The sequence below is a fragment of the Manacus vitellinus genome, unplaced genomic scaffold, assembly GCF_001715985.3.
Source record: "Manacus vitellinus isolate BGI_N305 unplaced genomic scaffold, ASM171598v3 scaffold_95_pilon, whole genome shotgun sequence".
Classification (NCBI taxonomy): domain Eukaryota; kingdom Metazoa; phylum Chordata; class Aves; order Passeriformes; family Pipridae; genus Manacus; species Manacus vitellinus.
The window spans coordinates 97,281-112,960 of NW_021940896.1; the positions used below are offsets into that span (position 1 = coordinate 97,281).

At 39.3% G+C, this 15,680-nt stretch overlaps 1 protein-coding gene across 3 annotated transcripts in view; it reads right to left on the minus strand.

The window, feature by feature from the left end:
* Positions 1-15,680, minus strand: part of DACH2 (dachshund family transcription factor 2) — a 212,554-nt gene that overhangs the window by 46,703 nt on the left and 150,171 nt on the right. For all 3 annotated transcript variants that reach the window (XM_018070866.1, XM_018070865.1, XM_018070868.1), the window contains exons 4-7: positions 14,960-15,115; positions 12,004-12,176; positions 2,577-2,712; positions 886-966 (exon numbers count right to left, since the gene is read on the minus strand). In XM_018070866.1, coding sequence (XP_017926355.1) covers positions 886-966; positions 2,577-2,712; positions 12,004-12,176; positions 14,960-15,115 — 546 coding nt within the window. The remainder of the gene's footprint in view (positions 1-885; positions 967-2,576; positions 2,713-12,003; positions 12,177-14,959; positions 15,116-15,680) is intronic.

The window sequence follows — 15,680 nt, forward strand, 5'->3', positions numbered from 1 at the left end:
TTCTCTGAAAATACATGAAAATTACCTCAACTATAATATAAATCAGTTTGTTTTCATTTATGATAAAATGATAAGTATGAACATTCGCAGCAGGCTTACAAGTACATTTAGATTATTTTGCCTCCTCTTTCTTTCTTTTCCTTTACATCTTTTTCACTCTAAAACCTCCATATCTCCCTCAGTGTATCTCACTGTAGTATTGATCCAGAATTCACTTACCTTCAGTTCTCCTTTATTTCTTTAACTACATCCCATCTCCTTTTTTTTTTTGCAGGCACACATTTTGCCTGGTGCTTTCTGTACATATTGCCAGAATGAACTTGTCATTATTAACAGGATTGATTTTTTTTATTATATTTACAAGGAAACAAAACAGCTGCTGTTTCTGCTCACACCTGAGTATCCACCTTCTTCAGTACCCAACAATGACTGCAGAGAGAACCAGCAGAGGAGACACATCCCTGCCTACAGACAATCCCTACACTTTTTCCCTTGCTACCTCCCACTTGAGAGGTAATATAATAATATTAGACACAAAAAATGGCTTATTTCCCTCACCCACAGCATTAGAGCACTCTGCACACACACCCTCTGGAAGCAAACAAACAATACCATGTGACTAATCAAATATTTGCTAGGAACTTCTTAAATAATTGAGCCAAAAGACCAGCAAAATACTACCCTCATATTATATAAACAGAGAAGTTCTGATTGCTCACACTTTCATGTAAATTCACTGGATACATTATTCATTGCAATTAGGCACTTAGTTCTCTTAAATTAATAATATAATGTCATTGCATATGCAGAATACTAGAAAAAGGAATAAAACAGCTAAAAAGGGCAATTAAATGCCCGAGATGGAAAAACAGTCTGTAATTTTACCTTTCTCCTTTTGTACTTTTTTTAGGCTGGTCCCAGTTTCTTGGTCAATGAGTTCTCCTTCCCTGTTGTTGGTCAGCATAGCTACAAGAATCAGAGTTACATAACACTGTCAGTAAAAAACTGTTAGGAGAAAGGAAAATATTAAATTGTATTTCCTCTTGGTCAGTGTTTTGGTATTTTAACACTTGGAGCCAAGTAAAATACGCAGCAAAAGCAAATCTGCTCAAGTGGATTAAATAAAGATACCAAGACAGAACCCAGCTTACTACTGAGAGGAATGTAATTTCTTATTAAATGTTCAAATTAACTAATTACAAAAGTACTTCCATAGAAACCATTTGGGCAAAAATACATTTAAGGATTTAAGTATTAATAATCATTTATAAAGCAACAAAATTAATAAAATCCACCAATTGACAGATTGTACCCCAAGCTGACAGGTAACAGCAAAAACCCAATACACTGTCATGCTCAAGGAAATTCTTTATTTAGTTTGTGCAGGATCAGTGAGAGGTGTGAGGTTTATAATTTCAAGATTCCTATTTTCTTTGTTCTTAATTTGACTAAAACACTTCCCTCTCTGCAGTCAACCAATGACAGACTTTAGAGTTATTCCAGTGAGGACACTTGTTACAAATTTCATCACCATATTTTAGGGAAAGCTTTTTTTTCAGTTGCAAAAGTAAAAACTTATGTATTTATATTGATAGAAAGTATGTATACGTATCTTTACAACAGTGAGCACTAAACCTTGACACAGAGACATCAAAAGTCCCTTTTTCACTGCTGCAACAGGAAGTTACATCTTGTCCTGTGTACTTCCAGCACTATTTTAGATTTGAAAAAGCTGAGGAGAATCTACTTTCTAGTCTCTACCCTGTGTGTGCACGTGTTTAGGCAAAGAATTCAGGTTCCACTGGCCACTCTGTGTAGAGCCAGCTGTGCTGTGGTGCTGCTGCAGGGACCAGAGTCAGAACTGCAAAATCCCAGGGAGCAGCTGAGTGGTTACTGGATGGGAGTGAAGTCTGCACTGACTTACATGGACTGTTTCTGCAGTTTACATCTAGCTCAGCAATGCCTGCATGGGCTCCAGGCCCTGAGAAGAGAACGGTGTTGACACAAACTGACATGAAGAGACGTTAATTGACTTGCCCTAGATCCCTCTTGGAAGCACCAAGAATAGGACCTAAACTTCCTCTAGACTGAATTAGCATTTTAAATGGCATTTTGATAGTGCACAGGCTGTGAAAGCTGCGCTGGGGACACCAAAAAATCAGAAAGCCCTCAGCCTTGGGGTGATGAGGGAACGTGTGGGCACAGGGAGGTTTTTGGAAGGAGAAGGTCATCAATAATGAGACTTTCCTCACATCCATATGAAGAAAAAAAGATATCTTGCTCTTTTTGAATTCCAGGTGCCTTCAGCAGCACTGTCTCACCCAGGCACAGCAGAATAGCTGGTTGTGCCACAGTGATGCCTTCTGGGCATGGGTGGAGACTGGCACAGGAGGAATGTGAGGGGCTGGGCTTTGCACAGCCATGAACTTAATGAAACAAACTACAGTGATGCACTTGCTGGCTATTTCTTAGCAAGTGAGTGCCTTCCTGAGCATCCTAGTGAACAAATATTTGCCTCAACAAACTCCCCGAGTTGCTGAGATGCCTGTGAGGAGTGTGAGCTGCAGGGCACTGACCAATTCTGTCGGGGGTGTTGTCCAGCTGGGACGGGGAGCTGGACACGCTGCTGCTCTGGTGGGAGGACGGGTGGCTCCCGGGGCGCTGGCTGTCCTCCAGGGACGGGGCTGGAGAGGGGCTGTCCTGGATCCTTTCCTTCAAACACAAACAAAACAAGGTCTGTGCCATTCAATTCATGGACTTCACTGAAAAAAACATGAAGTTGGCTTAAAATAACAACAACAAATGGTCTTTCCGAGATCAACAGTGAACAGAACTCTCATCTAAAGAGATGCACAGTTACCTGTGTCTGAGCTTGCTAATCACTTCTGCCACCTTTTCTTTTTGTTGGTAACTTTTTATTTTCTAACTTTTTCACACATAAGAACATACAAAATATTCTTTCATGTTGCCTTCACAAGCTACTTTTGATCTACCAGGTAGTAACACTGGCATATATGAGTCACATTTCAAATGAACAACTCAGAGTTGTGTTAAACTGTCACTAAAATGCAGTCAAATTTGTAAAGTCACTAGAATCTCTATCTAAACAAATTATATCAATACCTTCCCAGGGCAGCATCCAGACAAATGATAAAAGCTGAGGCACTGGTAAGAACTTCAATTTTGCATGAAAAGCACCACTGGGTAGCCAAAGTAAGAGTGTGCTTGCAAATTCTTGTGTGTATTTGTACATGAAACTTTGATACTAACCTCTAATTTAGATATACACAGCACTTGAGGTAGGGAGGAAAAAAAAAGGATAAGAAATTTAAAAAAAAAAGAGCAAAATGAAATTCTGCAGTTCTGTGTATCTATACTGGTAAATTATCTGAAGATGCCATGGAATTTTCATCAGTAAAAATCTTTAGGAACAGGTTAGGCAAGTGTGGTATAAGTAATAATTCATCCTGTCTTAAGGCAAGAGATTGTAAGAGCACTTGAGATCCCTTCCAACTCAGTGTTTCAACACATATACTTTTTCTGAATTAGTTAAAAATTCCAGTACCCTTCATTCCTGTTCCCAGGACCAACAAAACTGAGAATCTTCTGGCCTGAGATACTCCAGATACTTTTATCTTAGAATCCCTTCTGTGTTTTAAACCTCTGTTACAAGTCCTTGAAGTTGCAGTTCCAAGGGAGAGACATGAACAAGGAGATGGTTGAATTTACAGAACTCCAGGAACTGCCCCATCCCTCACAACCAACTGCTCCTTGTGGAAACTCAGAACTGAAATATTACTTTCTTTTACTAAAAAAGGGAGATTTTCTTGCCCTCACCTCATTAAAAATCACCATTTCAGTGTAATCTGGGAAAGTTGTCTCAAAAGAATTTTGCCATTTTTCCTCCTTTCTAACCCGTTCTAGAGATGCTTCATTAGGAAAGTGCAATCTGGCAGCTTGGTGGTGATTTACTGTGGGCTTTGGAAAACAAACTCAGTAGCATTTGAACTTTTTATGCAGTTTGCTAGACAGTATCCTAAATCAATAACGTAGCTTTGAGAAGAGAATGGTGGTTTCTAATAGTTTTTCCATTAGAAATATCTGAAATAAAAGCTGCTGTTTGGAACACACTGGGGCAATTCATTAATTACACTGGCAGCAAGATCAACAAGAATATTCTATTACCCATTAAAACCACCTCTTTAGGCCACACTCACCTTTGTATTTACAGAGAGATTTGAGAGTGACACAAAGGGAAGGTGAGATTGAATCCTCCTCATAGCCTGGGAGGGCATTTCCCTATTCCAACCATGCTAGCTGAGCATTGGGTGTACTTTTAAAAGGATAGGTATTGTACTTTAAATAACAACTGAACCTCAAAATCACATAACATGTATCTATTACATAGCTGATAATCCTCAATGGATCAGTTCCACTCATTATCTGTTATTTAATGAGCATACAATAACTAATAAATCTCTAAGAGAGACTTTTAACTGAGGCATTTTTGAATGCTAATACTTAATAGATATGAGTCTATTATGTAGAGTCACAAGTTTTTCAAATTTTGAAAACTTAATGGGTTTATACAAACAAGTTCTCAAATTCTGGTGATCTTAAAAGTCTCCTGTGCTTTCTTCATCTCAGCTTCCAAAAGAGAGGGTTTAGAGGCTGCTGAGATGAACAGAAAAGAGAGACAGGACTTTCTCTGTGGCTGCTGATTAAATTGCTTTTAAAAGTCACATTCTTACCCCAAGAAGTATTGCCCTAAATCATGATGAATCCTATACACGCAATCCTGAGCATATAAATCCTGTATGTCTTTTAGCTTCCTGTAAATAATAGCTTCCAAATAGGTTCCTGCTAACAGGCTACTGTAATTTCATTTGCCTGGATTTCAGTTTAACAGTCCTCTTTGGCACTATTTCCTCTCCTTTTACCACAAAGAGCACTCAATTTCCAATTAAGATATCATTTTGAAATGATTAATTTTACAGAAGAGTGCATAGTTTAAGTAAATTTCATTGTCTATTGCAACCATGAAAATGAATGGCCAAGGAGAGGACATGCCAACTGTTCTGCAAAAAAACCCTATGAACAAATATGACTATGAATTAACACTTAAATATCACACAAACAGCCATATATGTCATCTTAAATGGGAGTTATTTGAGTAATTCAAAAGCTGATGATTTGGAAAAGCAAAGTATTCGAGCTCCTTCTGGTAACTGCATTTCCCAATGTCTCTCCCTGTAAAACAATCTCTGCTTCGAGGAATTTGCCTTCAAACTCAGGGTCTTGGTTCAAAATGTTCATGCAGAAATAAAAGTGTCAAATAATAATGTCATTCTTAATCACACAGTGAATCACTTTCTAAGAGAACTGGTTGATCATGTCATCTAATGTTTTACCAGTTACACAAATGAACACACACAGGAAAAACACACTTTTCCCTATAAGCAACAAAGGAGCTGAAATTCTCTCTGTATCATATGTCCTATAAATGAGGGTGAGGTATCACCATGTGAGACTGCACATGGAACAAGAAATTGTCTATGTCTAAACATTTGTGTAGAAATGTGGTGCTGAATTCCCCCTCCCATAATGAATAACACTATGAAAAGACTCTTCTTTTGCTGGTAAACAGCTCCATTTTTCAGTCCTGTAATCAGTATGCATCTATTTAGCTACTTAACAGCAATGTGCTCTGGTTCATTAGGTAGCTACTGTTGTGTCTCAGCCTAGTTAAAATTTCACAGCAAGTTAATCTATTTTATTACAAATGAGAACACAAGTGATAATGTCCTCACCATTTTCCAAACACAGGGTTAACAGTATTTGTAACAAATCAATGAGGGTATTTAAATAGGAAAATTGCAAATCTCAAACCTAAACTTTTTTTTTTTTACACATTGATGACTTCATTTTATTTGTCATCTGTGTATTTTACAACCTCGCTACTTTTCGTATATTTTATTATTTTTCCTCTTGAAAATGGCTCCATTCTCCCCAGCCTGGTTCCATATCAGGTAAACTCACAGTAAAAGAGAAGTATTCCTAAAAAAAAGTAATATTTTCTCCATTTGTATTTTTCCTATTCATAAATTTGCAAGATTCATATTCCAGGTTATAATTTAATGAATTATACATAAAAAATGTACATATTGTGAGAATTTTATGAAAAATGAAAACATTTCTCAAGATCTCACCTATTTATCTACCTATAGTACCTACTTTATCTTATCTTTTTTCTTTCCTTTACAGAGCTATAACATAAATTCTGTAAAAGGACTTTTGCAGTATTTAATTCTCTTGAAGGGTAATATATTTGTCTCACTAAAGATCAGTGTCTTGCTCTGCCTCAGAAAATGTAGCTACAAAGCTTGACATTGTTAATTTTAGTTGTGATTTAGGTTAACGGCTCTGAAGTCATCAAGTCACCCAATTTCCAGATACATCCTTGATTTCACCTCAATATCCCCTTTTCTATCCCCTGTGAGGTGGTATTCCACACAAATAATATGAAACACTACATAACAGTTGCATCCACACTAGTTTTATTTGAAATATATATGAACAGCTTACCTATTTTTGACATAATCATCTTGACCTTAATTCCTTACCTCTGATTTTTTTATAGTATTGATCTTCATTTTATGTCAAGAATTTAGAGAAATGATGCTGCTGGATTTTCCTTTATTTTTCATTATTCTTAGCTCTAATGTAGCTGTAATTACTCTTCCAAATGTTAATCTATTAATGAGTTCCTAGAGGATTTAATGGCATTTCACTGCTGACAAGCAGGTTTGGGAAGTTTGACTGAATCCTGGATATTTTATCTCAATATTTCATATTTAATTGAGGTGCTGCTGCTCTACTTTACAAGGCTCTGCAGTGGAATGGAAAATGGAAAGGAAGGAAAAATGGGGATTTTGCTGGTTGTAGGTCTAGATTAGGGTTTTCAAGTATTGTGAGAAAGATTTTGAGTTGATGGCCATGTTGGAAAAACAGAGTTCATGGGCTGAATTCTACCAAATTCACTGCCAAATCACCATTCATATTCTCAAAGTGGACAGCACAAATTCTACAAGCCAGGAGGTTTGTCTGGAAGTGTCTGTGAAGCAGGAGCAGCAGACTGGATGCAGCCTCTCTCACCTCCAACCACAATTCCATGCTGTTCCCACCTCCCTGGCTCAATTCCATCCTCAATAAGTGGGAAGAATAAGAAAAGTTAACACAATTTACAATTTCAGTTAGCAAAGAACTGAACTGCTAACACTTATTTTTTTTAAGTTAATACTAACACAGATTTCTTTCCAATTGACCTTAGTTGATACTATTTGAATTCTAATAACAAGTACATTTTTAACAGTGTTCTAAAGTTTACAGTCCTTAACTCAAGTATTATGGAGAAAAGCAACATATAACTGAAATTTAGGCTTTTCCAAGAAAAAGCATAATCCTGACACAGTGAGCAGGAGCTGTGCTACACCCAAACTGATGCTGGGCAGTGGCCAGCAAGAAACAGGATGGTCAGTCACTGTTTCTGGGCTAGAGAAGAGTGGTTTGGTTTGTATTTTGGATCATTTCAGCCTGGAAATGAGCACACACAAACTATGGGTGACTTGTTGGTCTTCTGAGCTACTTATAGTACCTCTGATTGCTGCAGGAACTGGAGATGAGCAAGGTAAACAGCTGGTCTAAAAACTAAGATAGGATCTGGGTGTCTGAAAGCCAGCTGGATCCCATTCATCTTTTGCAGTGTATCGGGAAGTCACTCGCCTAAAATATGTACTTTGTCATTTAAAATGCAAGTTTTTTGCACGGTGTACATAGAGTTGTTTCAGTTGTAGTCAACTGGCAATTATTTTCCCACCGAATTTAAGAAATCATAAAAACTCTCCTACATTTGCTGATTTTAATACCAGATGTTCACTCACTAATCCCATTACCTCGTGACTACTTCCTATCAATCCATTAATTGCCAGCTGCTCAGCCAAACAGAGAACTGCAGCTAATCAGATGGTGTTGGGAAACAGCCAAACAGGAGCTTGCCTTCTTCCCCATTTCTTAAATTAGCAGTCAGTGGGACAACCTTCAGCTGTGTACTCAGATCTTACCTTTACATTTTACTTTGAACCTGAAAGCACAACAGTGAGTAAAACTGGAAAGGATCCCCACTGGGAACTTTGTGCTTCTACCCCTTCTATGAATCCTTTCACCCAGTGCTGCTGTGGAACGGAGGAAAGGCACTCCCAGGACTAATGATGATAATGCTGTATCTCATCTACCTCAGAGCTTATATTAGTTATTAAGGACAAATGCAAATGACCAAGCCAATACTAAAGAGATCTGAGCCAGAACTAAGAGCTAATATGTGCTTGGCCTAACAATTTCCCCTTGCAAGCTCTGCAAAAAAAGGGATATCTGTTTCTTACCGTTGCTTTTTTCCACTTGCAAGTTTGAAGTAAGTATTCAATGCTTAAAACCCATCAATGAGGTGTGTGGGTGGTAAGGAGCCAGGTATTCTTGGCACTGCAGGGAGAAGGATATGCCTCCCTCCAAAGGAGGAGATGAGAAGGGCATTTAATACAACTTTAAGGGATCTGAACATCTCCCAACAGAGCAGTTTCCCTGAATCACTGAATAAAAGGCTATAAACCTGCACACTCCCTTCTCCATCACCTCAAATACAGCCACAAAAATTAACCTTATAAGAAGCAAACAAACTCCTCTGTCTCTAACACATTCCAGTCCCATTTCAGCAACAAGCTGCCAGCAATGAACATGTGCTGTGAAACAGGGCAGAATAAATCTAATAATGAGAAAAATAACGTACATTGTACAGAAGTTTAATTTTATAAATGCTGTAATATTCTGAAAACAATTCATAATGGACTGAATGCACAGAGAGATGTGAAATTAAAGATGTTACAAATTCTGTAATGGGAAGTGTTTCTATTCTGAGAAGAATTGTTTCAGAGTATTCTGAGATGGCCACATTTTTCTGGCTGTCAGGTAAATGTTATGAATGTGAGTTGTACAGCACACAGAAAATAGCACCTCTCAGCAATAATTACACAGCCCATCTGTATTCTCTTTAGGGAATTTAAAATCATGTCATATACATCCTTTACAAATGCCTAAACAATCCCACAAAATCAGGAGAAAAACAGAACCCAAAGAGAAAGAGATTCAAAAATCTCTACTGCTTGTCTGGATCCCACTGTACTATTATTGCTTTGTTCTATCAGACTTATTTCTAAGGTACACTGGGGTCAAATTCTGAAAGAATTCTGAAATAAAAAAAAATTAAAAAACTTTATTTTGTGGAGTGTTTTTGATACAAAGCATCTCAATTACATTTATTTTTTTTCCTCTGGGTTTCCCAGCTGCATTCAACAAAAGTGCCATTTAACTCCTAACTGAGACCTGGATAAGAGCAGAAAGAGTAAGAGAAAAGTAGGAACACAGCAAGCATGAGGGGATGACAAGAGAAGAAAAATGGACAGCAGGAAACCAATTTTCAGAACTACTGCTACTCTGGAGCAGCACATCCCTCAGCAGCCCCAAAGAGGCTGCTGGCCAGAAGGGAAGGGAGGGAGCACATGGAGAGATGGAGGAAGAGGAGGGTGAGATGTGAGCAAGGAATGCCCAAAATATGTGGGGTGAATAGAACAAAAAGCAAGGAAAATTTTGGAAAGAAGAGTAAAAGAGTCTCAAATCCCTGGGATAAAATTCTGCCTCATTACTCTCAGAATCTTTTTTGTATCTAACACAAAAGGGAGCAGCCTAAAGGCCTTTGGTTTGGGTTTGGTTCCCTCAATTTCAAGCCCAGCCTAACTGGAGTTATCATCTCCCACCAGCCTGTTTCCAAGGACAGCTGGGAAAGTGGCCTTTCTGTCAAGACTCCTCTCAACTTTGCTTTTGAAGACCTAAAAATATTGTTATTGAGTAGATTTTCCTGAGTTTCAGCAACAAAATTACTGGATGACAGTAAACTGCTACACTTATTCCCAGAATCACAGACTGGTTTGGGTTGGAAAGGACCTTACAGATCACCTAGTTCCAACCCCCTGCCATGGGCAGAGATGCCACTCACTACATCAGGTTGCTCAGAGCCCCATCCAACCTGCCCTTGAACACTCAATGCTCTTTTGAGCCAAAACCATGACTTAAGTGCAGTTCAGGTAAGTTCCAGCCCAGACTGGTCCCCATGGACTGCAGAGTACATCCAGCTGAAGAACAGCTCCAGAAAAAAAAAGAACAGGACAGCAGGCACAAGAGGGAGAAGAGAGAGGGTGGGGAAGTCGGTGTTACTGTGAGATTTTGCTCTTGCCATATGAGACTCTCAATTACACAGATTCTTCTGAGCCAAGTTTCCAACAAAGCAAACTCCTTCAGATGCACAGTAAATCCCTGAAAGTAAATCCCTGATTTATCCCAGAGAAACTGCCAGAACTGCAGCCACAGTGCTGCTGGTGGGTGCTGCTGTAATCACATCCCATCATGGCTAAGGAGGTTTTGTGAGCCTGGCCATTGTGCCTCCCTAATTTATAGTGTTCCTGTCAGGGAGAAATCAAGTTTCATAGTTATGACATTTCTTTCTGGAGCACTAAATGTTAACTTTGCTGATCATGCATATCTTGGTAGAACAGCTTATTTCTAAATGGCAAACGTGATATAAAAAGCATAATGACTTCATTCAAAACCTTTATAAAGCAGCTGATTCTCACACCTATAGAAAACAGGCCAAGTGGTATTTTAGTCATCAGAGTGTGGAAACAGATACACACTCAATATATTTGATTCATTTCTCCCATTTTAAGTAACAACACGATACTGGGGTTGAAAACTAGTCATTTTTTGTACTTTTTAAATGCACTTATATAATATCCTGTAATAAAAGTAATATCACTGACAGCAGCAGCAGCAATGCTTTTCTTTTACATGTTTCATTTTGTATAAGGATTTCATGTTAACTGACATCATTCAGTGCTGGATGATTGCACTTAAGGGAAGGAAAGGACAAAAGGAGCCTCACACTGTAATGAAATCCATCTACAGGTTCAGCACTCAGAACAAACAAGAGGAAGATGCAGCATCACTTGACAGGTGAGAGTAACACAGCACTGGATCCACACTCCACCTCTGGCACATCACCTACTGGTGTATTTTCCTCTACAACATGGAGAGGAAATAATTCCCACCAGAGTGCTGGCCAAACCTACTGTTGCTGTGGAGATATTGTGTATCCTCTAGTGCAGGTGTTGGACAAAAATAGCTGTAAATGAGAAACTCACATCAGCAAGGGCCTGCAAAATAACACCCTGAAACCAAATTGCTTGCAAAACCTGCAGTTTAAATTACAAAGAACTGGCATTGTTTACAAATACAGATTTAATCTTCATTTTCACATACTGATAGCATTTAAAATGTAATCAAAAAGCTTCTGAAGTCTACTTGCTGCTACAAATATTCCACTGCTGCATTTCAGTTATGGTTTTCTCATGAGGTCTCTGAACAGGTAAAGACAAGGTTACAGAGTGAAATGAATAAAATCTCAACTAATTTCAAACAGTTTAGGTACTTGCATTAACTAATGGGCAGCTGAACATCAGAGATAGCACTTTTTCCCTCTCCAGTGAACAACTCTGCAGATACATGGATGATAAGAAGTATAACATTAAGTTTGATTTTAAACAACACTTCAGGATGGTTTTTGAGCTTTCACAGATGCAGCACAGATCTTCCTCTCGCCTCCAGAGTGTGTTAGTATCCATTCCTAATTACATTACAGGTTTATTGATAGATCAGAGCAGCTGAACTCCTTGGCTGTTGTGGTGGGCATTTCCTCAGCCTGAGGCACTCCCAGGAGCAGCACACCAGGTGAGCTGCAGGCAGCACAAACTGGCTGCCTCTTCCTTATCACCCAGGAGAAAATCACCGTAAATGCTTTTGTAAGCCACAAAGAGCTGGTTTTTTTTTTAAAGTCTGACTTACCTTTATGACAGAGGCCCCTGCCCTGGAGAGGGGACTGTGCATCTGTGCAGCTGCTGCCATGTTGGCAATGGTGTTGAGGTGGTTCATCTGGTTCATGGCCATGGCCACGGAGGCGGGGGGGAGGCTGACGGGGAGCAGGGGGTGCGGCATCATCATGAACGGCAGGTCTATCCCTGGAAAACAGCAGGGGCAGGGCCTGGGTCACTCACTGTTCCACACCCCACCACCTCCCTTCCCACAGCCCACCTTCCACTGGAACGCTGACTGGTCAAACTCGGCGTCATCACGTGTTTGGAATTTTGATGCTTCTCAGGGAATGGTTGCCTTGGCATTCCAGGAAAGGCTGGTTTGTATCGGGGAAAGAAAGTGAGTTTGTATTGGGGAAGCCATATTTAAATAAATATATAACAGTGCACAAGTTCAGTGATCTTTGTTAAGTGAAATAAAGACAAAACCCCCACAAAACATAAATTTTGCATGTTTTCCAATACATCAGATGAGTATTTACTAATAATTTTAGCTGATCATACACTCCTACCAAGTCCTCAGTTCACATACAGCAATCTGAGACCAGATTGTTATATTAGGCCTATTTCTTGAATCCAGGAAGGTGTGGGTTGGACTACAGACACTAGTGAACTATTGTACAGAAGGTCTGTGATCTGGAACATGTAATGAAAGGTTAAAATTGTTGCCAGAGGTTTTAATTTTCAGGATGTCACTTTAAATTGTCTTCTGCTATGGTTATAAACCAATTTAAGAAGGTGTGAAATTCATTTGGACCAACTTGGAGATCTTGACATTGCCAAAAAGGTGAAGTTACTGCTAGCAAGAATTGGATTCTCATACTTCATTAATATCCATTTCAGCATGTGTATTACTTCTTGTATTTAGTAATGACAGCAATGGAAAGCAAGACCAAGACACCAATTCACTGAAAAAAAATTGTTTCAGGTTATTCTGCATTCGAGAGTTCTTTAGAGGGACCACTTTAAGATAGCTACTTTTGGGCATCCAAAATTATTTTTTCAGAATAAAAATAGGGCTCATTTTGCCAGACAAAATGTCCTATCATATTTCTAAATGAAATTTAGATCAGAAATTCTCATTTAGAAATTCAGAGGCGAGTATTAAATAACACAAACATATAGCTAATTATAACCACATGCTATTCACATTAATCACTACTAAAAGGGTTTTAACTTTTGGCTCTATCATAACTATTTGAAATGAAAAGTCCACTCCCCAATTTGGTGTATGACAAAACTAACAATTAAAATTACCAGTGACTGACATAGCCTATGTTATTCCTATATAATTTGACTACAGTGGGATAAAAACACTACAGTGCCCACCAGGAAAGGCAGAACTGCAACATCCTGAGCTCCCACACTATTTCTGCTTAACATGACTATATCATGATCAACAACTGTGATGTCTAATGATTCACTATATATTTTATATGATGATCCAGGCCAATATTAATTATGATAGGCAATAAGCAAAGCCCACATCCATCTCCCTTCCCTTCAAACCACACTGACAGTGTCTGCATCCATAAGCCTTTGTTCCCCTGCAGATCTCCCTTAACAGCCCAATAATCTTCCCTCATCCTCTATAGAGTTCCAAAACTCCCAGACACCATCTGGCCACATTGAGTTGTATGTCTACTTAAAGTCCAATTGACATGCAAACTAAATGCAAACTACAAACAGAATTTAACAGCACATCACCAGTTTTAAGACACAATCCGTCAAACATTTCAGAGGACTATGAGGAAAATACATCCTGCACTTGCAAATCATTGGGCATAATGTCTGACATTCAATAAAGCCTTTAACAGCCTATAGACACCAGCCTACTACAAAATACCTACTAGAAAATACCTCTAGGAGCAAAGAACACAACATGCCTGTATGTAAAATATATTCAGGTGCTGAATTATGCAAGAATATAAAAGGAAAGGTTAAACTACAGTGAATTTGAGTCCTATGACCTGGTGATTTTTAGCTACTGACTCCTAACCCAAAATACTCAGGTCCACACCTTCCCATGCACAAAGCAGGCCCTTCTTATAGGAGTCATTTCAATAACTCTGATTTGTTCATGTCTGGGGCCCAACAGAGGTAGCAAGGAACTAACTGCTCCTAAAATTGTGTAAGGGGTCAGAAATCTCATTACTCCACTAAAACTAACACTAAAAATCAACTTTCATAACTTTGAGGATGAAAAGCTTAAACAAGTAACAAGAGTTCAGAGGTAACGAGCTTTTCATTCTTCATCCATCATCAACAGTTAGAGTTAACTTTATTCCTCAATAACTTTAAAAATATTAATCCTGAACATCTTTCTTGGAATATATTTCCCTTCCTTTTCTTCCCCCTTTGGGTACAAAGAAGGGGAACTGCTGACTTCCCACCTGCCCTCTTCCTAAGGGAAAGAAAAGAGGTGGCTTTAAAGAGAGCTCTAAGTTACAAATCCAAACTGTGTCATTTCATTCCAATTGTTTTGGATAGCTGAGTTCACTGGATGACCTTGCCCATATGTGGCAGGTACAAGGCAAAACAAGGCAGAGGGATTGCTCCTGCTCACTTTTAACTGGTCATTTTGCATTTATTCCTTGCTCTCATATTTGTATTTTGTGGTCAGCATTTTCATCTGGAATGGAATTTTCTAACATAGCTAAAGTTGTAAGCAACTTTATGATTATTTTTCCCTTCAGTTCAGGCCATGGAAATGTCAATTTAACAGTCCCAAACCCAGGAGTGAGTGACTATTCCAAGAGAGTGGCTTGGACACGAGGCACAAGTGCAGCAGACAGTGGGAGGACTGACCCTCCCGTTGCTCCAGTGTCTCCCATCACTTCCCCACCTCCACCAGGCTGGGAAGGAAGGCAAGCCAAGCCCCCAGCAGGGCTCCAGGTACTCTCTTTTCCCAGTAAGAGCCCAGTACATACTGTTGGTGAGCAGGTGGTTCTGCTGGAGAGGACTGAGCGGGTGTGCACTTCCAAGGCTCGACTGCCCTGACAGTGTGGGATGGCCAATGCTGTGCTGGGATCCCGTCGTAATGGGAGACTGGAGCTTCTCTTTATCCCAGGAGGATTCACTCCCACCTGTAAAACCAAAGATCAAACCAAACCATGAATGGCATACACTATTATTTAGAGACATTTTTCTTGGTTAGTAATGGGCTAAGACTCTTTACCATGGCACAGGCACAGCATCTCAAACCTGCACCTGAATCTTTCAAAAACAAATGAATAAATATGCATCAGTCAAAAAAGAGGACTGGAAACTTTCAGCAACACCTACCTCATAACACTAGTTTCTGGGAACAGGGAAAGTTAAACGTTTAAGGATAAAATCATACAAGTAAACATCAGTCATGATTAAGGAAATAAACAGAAATGGAACATCTGAGACACTAAATCATGATCTGCTATCACAGGACATGAGGCCACCCAGTCCCTGCCACAGGCTCCTCAGGTCTCTCACCACTGTCAATCTTACTGGGCCATTCCCTCCCTCCAGTTCTCACCAGCATTCCAGCTGAAACTCATCCCCAAAGAGCTCACAACAACTTATCCTTCCACTATTTTACCTCTGAGCTTCAAAAGCTTCCCCTCCACTGCTGGGTTTGACCCTGGGGACGTCCTAAGTAACACAGTTTCTTCACTT